Source organism: Phyllostomus hastatus, unplaced genomic scaffold (assembly GCF_019186645.2).
Source record: "Phyllostomus hastatus isolate PE091 unplaced genomic scaffold, TTU_PhHast_1.1 phas_scaffold_182, whole genome shotgun sequence".
Classification (NCBI taxonomy): Eukaryota; Metazoa; Chordata; class Mammalia; order Chiroptera; family Phyllostomidae; genus Phyllostomus; species Phyllostomus hastatus.
Genome location: NW_025334013.1, coordinates 21,410,656 through 21,423,789, shown reverse-complemented (window position 1 = coordinate 21,423,789; position 13,134 = coordinate 21,410,656). Strand labels below are relative to the sequence as shown.

The 13,134-nt window shown below is 49.3% G+C and overlaps 1 protein-coding gene across 2 annotated transcripts in view; it reads left to right on the top strand.

Annotated features, from left to right (window-relative positions):
* CSMD2 (CUB and Sushi multiple domains 2) overlaps positions 1 to 13,134 on the top strand; it is a 550,409-nt gene that overhangs the window by 437,210 nt on the left and 100,065 nt on the right. For both annotated transcript variants that reach the window (XM_045858971.1, XM_045858969.1), the window contains exons 29-31: positions 1,380 to 1,567; positions 11,645 to 11,839; positions 12,657 to 12,773. In XM_045858971.1, the coding sequence (XP_045714927.1) occupies positions 1,380 to 1,567; positions 11,645 to 11,839; positions 12,657 to 12,773 (500 nt within the window). The remainder of the gene's footprint in view (positions 1 to 1,379; positions 1,568 to 11,644; positions 11,840 to 12,656; positions 12,774 to 13,134) is intronic.

Here is a 13,134-nt window from a genome sequence, read left to right as displayed (position 1 = left end):
TCACCCCATCTCTCTGCTGCACCTACCCCTTTGTCCTAGAGATGCCACAGCCCCCTCGCTCTGCCGCATGTCTTAGCTAAAGGGCAGAACTGCACTGTACTCTCAGCCCAGACAAATGGGGTATCGGGGTATCTCAGCCCATGGCTGGACTGTGAGTTTGCATCAGAAGTTTGTTCTCTGCAAACTCAGTTCCTCTCATTCTGTTGTTTTCACCTTTGCATGCTTGATGAGTACCAGTTGCCTTTGTTGAACAGATGCCTAAGAGTGGAATCATAGCATCACAGGGCATGTGTTCAGATCGAGTAGATACTGCGAAACAGCTTTCCAAAGTGGTTGAGCCATGGGGTAGAAGAGCTCCAGGGGCCCCACATTCTTGCCAGTCCCTGGAATATTCTATCATTTTTCACTCTATCCATTCCAGTGGGATAAATTACAGATACATTCAAGGACTCTAATACTCAACTAAACTAAGACAGTTTTAAAAATAGATGTTTTTTTCCCCCCACACTATGGCCAGGATAGCTAAGAAAGAGGCAAGCTGTCGGTGCCAGGAATGGGGTGGTAACGGATCCTCAGGAGAGCTGAGAACTGGCTCGGGGGTATGGGAAAGAAGCTGGGGTCCTCCGTGACACAGGCCCCTTCCTGCCTGGAAGTGGCTCCCTGGGTAGCTCCTTCCCTCTTGGAGAAGAAGGCACAGCCTAGCGCAGTGTAAAGAACATCAGAGGAAGGAAGAGACCTGGGCTCTGGACCTGCTCTGCTGAGCCCTGGGCATGCAGAGCTGTAACTCATTTTCCCTCCTCTGCACAGTGCCGTGGATATGGACGATATTGCATTGTAATCACCAAACTGCTAAGAGGCTCAATCTCAATTATTCCAACCACTAAAAAGAGATGGTAACTATGTGAGGTGATAAAGATGCTGATTATCACTACAATGCATATATAAATGTATCCAGTCAATTTGTATACTTTAAACTTACACAGTGGTATATGTTAAATATATTTCCATTTTAAAATAAATTTTAAAAGGGGTTGATAAGTTTCAGCTCCAGCTTTCTGGATACTGTCTCTGCAGTCTGCCTCCTCGGCCCCAAACCTGCTTCTGCCATCTTCTCCACTGACTGGGAGGCCACTGGGGCTTCATCCTTCCCCCCACCCTGGAAGTCTCAGGGGCTGGGCACCAGTGGGATGGGGGCTTGCTGTCTGGGAGGCTCTCCCAGATACCAAGGGACAATTGTACTGAAATGATCACATGGTTTTGTCTTTTATTCTATGATAGGTATGCAGTAATTGAATTGTAGGTGTTACGCCAACTCTGTGCCCAGTTCGAGGCTTTATTTGACCTTAGTCGGGTGGGGGTGGGATGTTCTTGTTCCCCAGCTTTAACTTGGAGCCTGGCTATGACTTCCTGCATATCTACGATGGACGGGACTCTCTCAGCCCCCTCATAGGAAGCTTCTACGGCTCCCAGCTCCCGAGCCGCATTGAGAGCAGCAGCAACAGCCTCTTCCTCGCCTTCCGCAGTGACGCGTCCGTGAGCAATGCAGGCTTCGTCATCGACTACACAGGTAAGGGCAGCTCATCCCATTCCTGAGGTCACGGTGCGTGGACCTCTGCCCGAAGGAAGGACACTCCTGGCCATACTCTGGCACCTTGCCATGGACTGGATGCTTTCTGATACTTTGTGATCACGTGTTCTCACCCCTCTAGTTTTCCCATTCTTTTATTCTCATTGTACTTCTGACTTAATGAAGACAAGTTCAGACGTGTCAAGGTCAAGGGCAGGGATCAGAAAGTGTTTTCTTAAAGAACCAAACAGTAAACATTTTCAGCTGTGAGCCACATCATCTCTAGCACAACCGCTCAGCTCTGCCCTTGCAGCACTGAAGGAGCCAAAGACAGAACACACGGGAATGGGCGTGGCTCTGTCCCAGTAAACGCCCACTTGCAAAACAACAGGCCTGTCGCCGTCTGGTCTAGTCTGTTGGGTTCACTGGGTTCGGGCACATTAGCGGGTCAAGTCCACTTGGCCGTTGTGTGGACTTGGGCAAGTTCATTTAACACCTGAAAACTTCATTTGCTCATCTACAAAATGAGGCTGGCATACTTCCTGTCTCAGAAATGTAAAGATCAATGAGCTCATGCATCAAAGTACAGTGCCCAGCTCACACTAAGCATCCCATTAATATCAAACGGGAGTGGTCGTAGTCGTAAGAGTAATTCCGGGCTCTGGGGCACTCCACCTTCTTCTACTGTCTCCTTGACCTTTTCTTCTTCCCTAATTATCCCAGACACCGTTATCCAAATCCGAGCTCCATTCCTTGCTTGATGGGTGAGCTTGGCAAGTCGTTATCTCTTGGAACCCATTTCTCCATCTTTATCTCATCGTGTTTCAGGAGGTTAAAATTAAAAGGTATTGTATGCTTACATATACTATGTCTAAGTATAGTAGCCAGTATGTGCTACAGACTCTTGAGAGATGATCGATTTTCTTAGTGTTAATGTAACCCAAGTTCACCCCGGCCTCGTCAGCCTTTGCGAACAAATAGAGTCCCATTACCCGTTAAAAATAAAAGGCTCCTGGCTCATGTCCCCCACTTGCATAAAAGGTAGGACCTCAGCAACCTTTTAAAGTGCTCTTTAATTGAATATTTTTGGCAACTCCTGCGAATATCTCACATGAGCTCACAAATACTATCAATCATAAAAATGGCTAACTAAGCACTTTACACCCATCGATTCATCAAAACCCTCGTAACTATCATTTGTCTGCTCCCTGTCAGATCCAGTTCTAGAAGACACTGGTGCACGGATGAGAGCGTGTTTTTGCTTGTGGTCTTCTTCCCTCGCATGGCTGGCCTGGGGGAGAGATGTTGCTGTTGTCTCTTCCTCCAGACACCCCCCGTTTGCTAACCCTCTTGCACACCCACAAACCCTGCTCCACATGCTGATACCAGGGCAAACGCCGTCGCCGTGGGGTTCTGGCAGAAGACGCAGCTCAGACACAGCCCGGGCCCCCGCCTCTCTACCCATCACGGTCCCCACTGCGGCGTCATCACCACCCTCATTGTTTTTCTTCTCAGTCATCTCTCTAATCGTACCCTCGTCAGTGCCCTCAGTTTTCCTATCCTGAGGTCCTTCTACTGCGTAAAGCTTGCAAAAGCTCACCCTTTGTTATACTCACATCCAAATGGTTGAACGCAGCCAGAAAAAGTCACATAAACGTGGCACTTGTAGCCACAGCAGATAACATCCTTTAACCCAGCCAAGCCTTACCAGCCACCTGAGTGACTTCTGACTTGTCCCACTTGAGTCTTCTTCTTGGTGGACATTCCAAAATTTCACCCCAAATGGTATCACTTCCAGCCTCCTTCCAAGATGATTTCATTTCACCATCCCTGAGTGTCGTAAGTTACTGAGTACAAACTCCCTTAGCTTCTTCCCTCATCACCTTGTTCATGGCGCCCTGGCTGTGGCCACCTCTCCCCTAGGTCTTTGCCACTGACTCCATGGGCTAGAGCCACACTTCCAGGTCCTCTTTCCCAAAAAAAAGTCCTTTCCACTTTCCTCTGTTGACCCAAAATCTTATCTAGAGGAGTCCTCAAGTCCAAACCACAGTCCCAAGAAATAAGGCCTACCTAAATGCCATCCGACCCGGCCAAGTGACTGCAGGAGGCCAGTTACTGGGGAGAGTGGAGAGGGAGGCACAGCACCCCCATGCACCCTTCACCACCTTATTAGGATCTGCGGCACCAGTACCAAGATAAATGTGTCTGTTTGGGTGGGGGGGTACCTGGTGAGACCTGGAGCTGCCCTCCCCGTCTTTCTCAGATTGCACACACCCTAGTATTAGCACCCCCCATCCTGTCTCCCAGTCTCTGCGCAGGTAGCCCATTTGCTGGGGCGCAGGGACTCCTGCCTTATCCCATGGTCTCCTTCTCCCTATCCCAGGATCCCTGGGTTCCCAGAATGGGTCTGCTGTGCTGCCAGACCCCACGGCCTCAGTGATACTCACCCATGCTCAGTGTGTTTACAGAGGTAGTCTCCATCACCTATTGACTAGTAGGCATTAAACAAGTTGCATAACTTCTCCAAGCAGCGCTTCCTAATCTCTCAAAGAGGGACAGTGGTACCATGTGAAAGAGGGGTCATGAGGGTTGGTAAATGGGCACAGCACCCAGCAGGGCGCCGATGCCCGCTGGTGCCTGGTGCATATGGACCCACCCACTTCCATCCCGGTGCCTTTTCCCTGCGTGATGGATGTTTCATTTGCTCTGCCCTTGTTTGGAAGGGAAAAGGGTTTGTACCCTTCTTCGTGGGGTTAGCCCAGTGGAACAAGTACATTTTCTTTTCTGATTACTGAAAATTATGAAGTCCAATTACGATGCTGAATACAGGCGTACCTCGGAGACATTGTGGGCTTGGTTCCAGATACCATGATGAAGTGGATGTCACCGTAAAGCTAGTCACACACGTTCTTTTTGTTCCCTAGTGCATATAAAAGTTATATTTATACTGTACTGTAGTCTATTAAGTGTGCAATAACATTATGTCTAAAAAAGAGCAATGTGCATACATTAATTTAAAAAATACTTTATTGCTAATAACGCTAACCATCATCTGAGCCTTCAGCAGATTGGAGTCTTTTTCCCGGTGGAGGGCCTGGCCCCTGTGCTGACGGCTGCTGACTGGTCAGGGTGGAGGAGGCTGGGGTGGCTGGGGTGGCTGGGGCAATTTCGTAAAAATAAGACAAAGAAACTTACTGCATTGTCTCTTTCTTCCTCTTGAATACTTAGAGGCTGTTTTAGAGTTTTTAACTGGCCTCGTAATGTCTCAGGAATAGGGAGGCCTGAGAGAGAGAGAGAAATAGGGGAGAAGGTGGAGAGGGCAGAACACACACTGTCTTAATGGGTGCTGCCATGGCACCCCCGAAATTACAACAGTACCATCAGAGATCACTGATCAGGGTCACCATGGCAAAAGTAGTAATAATGAAAAGGTTTGGTGAGAATTACCAAAATGTGGCACAGAGACGTGGGGTGAGCAGATGCTATTAGAAAGAGGGTGCTGATAGTCTTGCTTGACACAGGGCTGCCACGAACCTTCAGTCTGTGAAAAGCACAGTGTTAGCAAATCACCATAAAGGAAGGGCAATGGAATGTGATATGTGTGTATACATATGACATCAATATCTGTGATAAGTGTGTGTGTCCTGGATACCTCTCTGATCCTTAGCACAGAACTGAGACACACTGCACTCTGAGCCCACAGAGCGCTCTGGGTGGTGGTGTGGTCCAGTGAGGACCTGCTGCGAAAGGCCTGGACCCCAGGGAGAGAAGAGGTGGCTTCATGCATCTAGAAGCCATCATCTGTCCAAACGCAGGTGCCCGTCTTGTCGAAAGGTCCAGGGCTCTGCTAATGCTGAGCATCTGGGTCTCCTGGCATTTGTGGCTTCGAGGGCCCTGCTCTGGGAAGTGTGCGGAGCCACATGGAGAGCCCTCGCAGACTCAGCTGGGCGGAGTCTGGTGAAAACCCCTCTCTGAGGTCCAACCCCATCCAGGGCAGACAGACCAGAAGTCTTCCCATATCCTGCCGGCTGCCAAGTGGAAGGAAGGCAGGAACAGTTTGTTTGCATCTTAGGGACCATTTACTTTCAAATCAAGAAATCCATTCAGACTAACTTAAGCAAAAAAAAAAAAGAGGAGAGTAATTTGTTACTTAAAAAAATGCAAAAAAAAAAAAAACAAACCAGAAATTCAAACTAACTTGAGACCAAAAACAAAAAAGAAAGAATATTATGAGAAAAACAACTAACAGCCAAAGTAATTTAAGCTAAAAGGGGTTCTATGTTTTAGCAAGACAGATAACAAAATCTTACCACCAAAAGGGAATGTATTTTTAGAATACAAGAGCCCAAGGGCAGAAAGTATGAGGGATTGAAGTCAGTGTGAGAAGAAGGTCAGAGGTTGAGATTACCCGCCTCTGTCTCCTGACCGACCACTAAGTCTCCTTCTTGCTCCTTTCTGAATTATTTGCTACATTCTCCTCTGTCTGCAGATTAATTTCCACTGCTTCTCCATTGCCCTAAAGGGTGGGTGCCTCACTCCGGATTTTGAATCACGTCCCATTTTGTATCCCAATTCCGCATCCCAAAGGGCCATCAGCTTGCCCAGGCTTCAGTCAAGAGTCCACCAAGCAGTGTCAAGGGAGTCGGCTCTTTCATAGGGGCTGGGGCAGACCATGCATTCTTACCATTTGTTCGCTCAGCACATATTTAGTGAGAACCTACCAAGTGCCAGACACTGTTAGGGGCTGAGAACAGAGCAAGGAGCAAATCACAGTCCCTGCCTCCATGGAGCTCTCATCCTGGACCACCTGACATCTCTATTACAGATGAGGAGTCGGCACCGGCAGCCCAGCTCACCACAAGGCCAAGGTGGGCGGTTCCTTGGTGTCTCTGTTCAGTTGCTCCTGGAAGGTGGCTGTGGTGGCTCATCGTCTTTAGACAGGCCTCCCAGGAAGTGATTCTGAAGGCAATCAATCCTGTCATTCATGGGATTCCATGAGACCACACTTTGAGGCACTTCTCATCTGAATTCATGCTCCTGGGTAGCTTTAACCTCTTGCTAGAAGGAAACATAGGGAATGAGGAGGGTTCTGTCTTTGGGAGACAGTTATTAAAAATGAGTCCCAGGGAGGTTATCGTCTCTTACCAGGCCAGAGAAATCAGCAGAACAGATGGGTGGGAACCTCCATTCTCATCTTCCAACAGACACAGTGGCCTCTTCCTGGGCAAGGACAGGCTAGGCTAACAGCCATGCACAAGTGTAGAGACCATCCATTCATTCGACCGATGTTTATTGTGCTGCTTCTTCCCGCCATGCCCTGTGCTGAGTACGGAGGATACAATAGTGAGCAGAATGGTCATGGTTCCTGCTCTAAGGTAGGGTAGAGTGAGTGAGGGAAGTAGACAAACAAGAAGTGAGAAGCATAAGACATTAGGGAAGAACAAGCTACTCTGCAAAACAGAAATGAGGAACCCAGTTTAGCATGGTAGTCGGTCAAGGTGAAGGGTTTGCAGAGCAGGTGACACTGAAACAGAGACATAAATGTTGGGAAGAACCCACTGTGCAAGAGCAGGGGTGCGATGGTGTCCAGACAGAGGGCAGAGAGTCCAAAGTGTGTGTTAGAGAATCTGAAACAGCTCAGGAAAGGCCAAGGTGACCTTTACTGGAAGGTACTAAAGAGTACCTATTTTCTCTTCAAGCCCTTGGGGGTAACACTGAGCCAAGGAGTTGCAGCCAGATCCCCACACCTGCTCCTACCATCACCACCACTGCCACCCACCGCTGCCGTGGGTCTTCCTTTGTAAATTCAAAATGCCAGTCTCTTCACTGCTGCCTGTTTTAAAAGTAACACCTGTTTGTAGGACAAATTTAAACAATACAGAAGCACATAGGATGTACTCCAAAAACTTAACACCTTCTGTCACTCCCATCCCCTGAGTACTATTATTGATGGCTTGTTACTTCATTCCATATATTTTATGTAAATACAAAGTAATGCAAACTCTAGGCCAGGGTTGGCAAACTCTTTCTGGAAAAGGCAAGATAGTAAATATTTGAGGCTTAGCAGGCCAGATGGCCTCTGTGGTATCTGCTCAACTCTGCTGTTATAATGTTAAAACAGCCGTGGGTGGTGTGTAAACAAACAGGCATGGCCGTGTACCAATAAAACTTTATCTATAAAAACAGGCAGGGAGCCCATGAATTCCAGCTTTCTGACCCCAGTTCTATATGAATGGGATCACACTGTATGTGCTACTCTGTAATATGGATGATTTTTTTCCCTTGTTTTGTTTTTCTGCCCAGAATATAGATCTTAGACCCCTTTCCACATCAGTGTTCAAAGACTTCCACTATTGTTTTATAAAGGCCATTTACATTTCAGTGCATGGCTCTAATTCAGACTTTTTTTAAAGAGTTCTTTACTGGTTGAGTGTTTTGGTTGTTTCTCTCTCTCTCTCTCTCTCTCTCTCTCTCTCTCTCTCTCTCTCTCTCTCTCTCTCTCTCCTTTTTATTACGGTGTTTGAAAATGGCCCTTATCTACTAGGGAATTAAAAAAGCTAATTCTTTTATTTTATTTATTTTTAATCCTCACTCCAGAATATGTTTATTGATTTTAGAGAAAGGAAAGGGGAAAAAGAAAGAAACATTGATGTGAGAAATATCAATTAGCCGAACCCACAACCTAGGTATGTGCCGTGCCCGGGAATTAAACCTGAAACTTTTTGGCATATGGGATGATGCTCCAACCAACTGAGCCACCCAGCCAGGGTGAAGGTGGTTCTTTTAATTTTCCCTTTTTGGAGGGCTTGGGTTTTATTTATCATCGTGATGTTTCAGTCATTTAGTTTTATCATTCACAGCTGGGCTCTGGTTTGACAGGTGGAAGACCTAATCTTGGTCTCAATTCTACTTCTTAATTGTTGAATGACTTGAAACCTTATTTAGCCTGTCTGATCGCCGCATCCGTCATCCAGAACCAGGACAGGGGTGTACCTGGTCCAGCCCGCTGCAGGGGCCATAGTGATGCATAGATGAGATAATAGATTGCAGCGTGCTTTGAAAATTACAAAGTGATATTCCCATGTAAAAGGCTATCATCATCACCATTATCCTTATCACTATTATTAATGTGATAATGTTGGCAGATGAGCTCTTCTTACTCTGACAGGTGACTAACTGTAGAGCAGAGTCTGCATCCCTAATGTGGTTGTTGATTTTCCTGGCCCTGAGGTATTCAGCCAATCAATTCAGCATCCATTGATGAAGCCCCTATTATGTATCAAATACAGCCAGTGCTATTGCCAAGTTCTGTGCCAGTTGCCAGGGTTAAAAGGAGATTAGGTGATGCCCTCTGTCCTCTATGAGTTCAGAACCCACTGAAAAGAAATACGCATGCCCAAATTACAAGATAATGCCATGCGTGCTATAGCAGAGAAAAAGAAAACAGAATTTTGCAGACAGAAGACTACGTTCAGAAAGGTACCACAGAGAAGGTAGCACTGAAAAGCGTAGGAGTTTGCGGTACAGAGGAGGGAGGAAAGGATGTCCTGACACAGGATATAGCTCTGGGGCAGTCACACGCACCTGGGGTCCCCATGCCAGGACAGCAGTGACCTAAACGCACAGTTGCTTCTATGAGGTAGAAATTTATTCTCCTTCCTGTGAAAGAAATCCTGGAGACTGTCATCTAGGCCCAATGAGGTGGCTTCACCTCAGTTCCTTTTGTCTTTCTGCTCTGCCGGGCTAGTGCGAGGTTCCCGTCCTCAAGGTTATCTCGGGGCACATGGCAACTGGAGCTCCAACGGTGCTGTCGGAATTCCAGACTGCGGGAAGGAGGAAGGAAAGAAAGAAGGAAGGGCCAAACGTATTCTCTCGCTCGTTACCTTCCTTTAAGCAGCGTTTCTAGAAATCCTGCACTTACCCACTTAAGAAATATTTACTGAGTGCCTACCGTGTGCCAGGCACTGGACAGCAGCAGCTGACAAAACAGGTGATCTGTCCTCATGAAACCTACACTCTAGTGGAGAGAGAGAGGAAAAAATAAGGTACATGTGTAGCATGTGAGACAGTACTGATCCCAGTGCAGAGAAAAAAGCCGAGGATGACGGGGAGTGTTGGGGAAAGGAACGCTGAAATTTCAGATAGCTGGTCCTGAAGGCATCTCTCTCCAATAGGACTTCCAGCCCCGGATTTCTAGCCAAACTTGGGCGTTGAGTTAAATCCTTAAAGTGGTGAGAGAAGGAGCCGGGCGGGTAGAGGGGACATTCTGTACGCCGAGGCCAATGTGGTTGGAGCGAACTTAGCGAAAGAACAGTAGGAGTTGAGGTCATAGAGGGGAGGATTGGAGGCAGAATATGCAGGACGTTGAAGGTCTGTAAGGACTTTGGCTTTTACTCTTAGTGAGACAGAGGCTGTTACTGGACCTGTGTTTACATCTTTTTGGCCAGATCTAGCCGTGCAGGAGCCTGGAAGGTGTAGATTTTAGCTGGTACCTTGATACTCTGCATAAAATCGGGGACTGGGGGGAAGGTTTAATTTAAGGATGAAGGTGGAGAATGGATGCTGGATGCCACAGCCAGTTTCGCCTCGAATTAACTGTGTGAATGTGGTCCCAAGTTACTTAATTTCTCTGAACTTCAAATAAGATTTGACCCACTCTGAATTTATAAAAAGGACAGATGACATATAAGACCTGGTGACAGTTCCTGACATATGAATCACCCAATGGCCAGTCGTATCCTTGCCCAGAGCCACCCAAGTTTACAGGGAGGACAGGTTTGATGTGGGAGTCAAGGGGACACATCACAGAGCACCCAAGGAACCCATGGAGGGGCCCTCGGTAAGTGAGAGACCATTTTCTGGGTGTCACTTGGTTTGGAGTCAGTGGTGTATCCGGGACCACTCCACGCCTGGGTGTGGGCAGAGACTAAGCACAGGGCCTGCCTAACGGGCCCACTGCAGCAGCAGCTCCACGCAGCAGGATCACAGACTCAGAGCCGCCTTCCATCAGCCAGCGGGCCAGTGGCAGCATAGAGACACACTCTGAAGCCATGGCTGCCCTTGTATAAGTAGCTTCAGTGGCACCCAGCTGACAATGGCAACCATCAGCAAATTTCCTCCTGAGCCATTCTTTTTCGAAGTCTGATGCCTCCTCTTCTGGCTCTTTCCTCCTCACGTCTGCTCTTTGAATTTCTGAATGCCTCCCTGTGAACCCCCATCTCTAGACCTCTTGGTAGCACAGCCTCCCAGACTCCGGGGGAGCCCTGAGAATCGGTTGCATCTCCCTGATACTGACCTGCCTCAACTGTGCCCTGACCCTGCCCAGCCCTGACCACAGGCCTCCTGACCATCAGCGGTCCTGGACCAAGGAGGGTGAGGAAAGGCAGCAGTGGATGGAAGTGAGCGCTGGCTCCTGGGCCGAGGAGGGTGAGGAAGCCTGTGGAGATTTGGGGCCCTGAGGGGCCCTGTAATTGCTCAGGCAGCATCACATCCACTCTTGTCCTGTGCGGAGGGACAGAATGGAGGCCTGTTGAGCATGTCCATGGTATGAGTGATTGGGAAGACACATAAGCACACTATCCAAATGGAAAATTTCTGCTCCTTTAAGGAACTAGCAAGTACCCAATGCCCCAGTGCAAAGCCCTGGAAAACTGTATTGGAGATCCAGACACACCCCAGGGGCTAGAGTGGAGTTTTCTACCTCCTTCCTAAATCTAAGAAAGGCTGGGATGTGACCCGGGACCCTCAGCTCCTGCCAGTCAGAGCACCACATGCCTCCCCAGGGAGAGTGGGCGAAGGGAGGACAAAGCGCTCAGAGGTTTACCTGCAGCTCCCTCCTCTGTGGATCAGGGCAAGAATGCAGGGCGAGGAGGTGAAACTTCACTCTCCAAGATGACTCCCAGCCCTGCATTTCTAACCAATTCAGAGGGTTCCACACCTGAGGGAATAGGGCCAGCAATCCCAAGTCCCCATGTGCTCTATGGCCAGTTAGGATCCGAGCTTCCTTTTGGGTGCTGCACCCTATAATTAGGCCACTAATGAGTCCTTTGTGTACGTGTTTGTTTTTCTTTTTTCCAGAAAACCCACGAGAGTCGTGTTTCGATCCTGGTTCAATCAAGAACGGCACACGAGTGGGGTCTGACCTCAAGCTGGGCTCCTCCATCACCTACTACTGCCATGGCGGCTATGAAGTCGAGGGCTCCTCCACACTCACCTGCATTCTGGGGCCCGACGGGAAGCCTGCCTGGAACAATCCCCGGCCAGTGTGCACAGGTGGTGGGACTGGGGCGGGGAGGGGGCGGGAGGGACTGAGGGCACGCCAGAGGCAGGAGGGGCTCTGGGCAAGGGCAAGAGGGAGGAGGGTCCTCAGAGCAGGGAGCTCCTTGGGTTTGCTGTGGATGAGAAAGGCTGATAATTCAGCAGGCGTACTCATCCCTGTCAGTGTGTTGTGTCTCAGATCACATAGTGTCCGCACACACTCAGCCATGGAAACCTAGCAGATAGGATGGAACGTCAGAACTTCAAGAGCCTGGTGGCCACCCTAGTTGAAAAACAAGACCCTTTGCCTAGGTGGAAGAGCTTGGCTCTGAGGTCCACCCCCTGTGGAATAGGGTGCCATGGGTGGGAACAGAAGGTGGCTGGGACGCAGGGGCTGGCCTCTCCTAGTGGGGCCAGTCTGGGGAAACCACAGCTCTCCACATATGCAGACTCTGCCCAGATGCAGCATTAGCCGTGGGGGCAGCAGATTAGTTCTGATTCTGCTTGTAAGCAGAAGAGGTTCCCAAAATGCTCCTCAGGGCCGTGCCTCCAGGGACCAATGTCATGTTAATAGTGAGAGGGCAAAGATCTATGGGGCACAGGATGGCCCGTGATAGCATCAGGGTGGGTTTGGAGCCATGCCAGGTCAGGGCTGGATGTCCCGGGCAGGGCAGGGCAGGGTCCTCAGAGCTCCCTGCTCCACATCAGTGGCGGTGCACCTCCCAGCAACCCTGCCAGGCAGAAGCCCAAGCTGGGAGTGAGTAGAACAGAGGGTGGACAGAGGACGGGAGGCCCACAAGGTCACCTGCCCTCTATCTGATTTCTCCCTCAGCCCCCTGTGGAGGACAGTATGTGGGTTCAGATGGAGTGGTCTTGTCCCCCAGCTACCCCCAGAACTACACCAGTGGACAAATCTGCCTGTATTTTGTCACCGTGCCTAAGGATTATGGTATGGGATTTCATTGTATGTTTGTTTATATGTTTTTGGACTCCTTCCAGACCCTCGGGCCCTTCCCAATTATACCCCAATTCCACTCTCAATTGCACCTACTCCCATTGTGGGAACAGGCAGAACAGTGTCCCATACTGGACAACTGAGTGTGGACACCGTGTAACGGGCTGCAGAATGCACTCCTGACACACGACCGACTGAAACATCGGCCGGAACCAAGGGGACGGGGGTGGTGAGGAACTAGGCAGGGCTGAGGGAAGGCAGGGGCACTGGGCTGCCCAGCACAGCCCAAGTCTGAACAGGTGTGCTGCAGGTCCAGGCCAACTGGGAAGCCAGGGATGGGTAGCCAAGGGGCAGG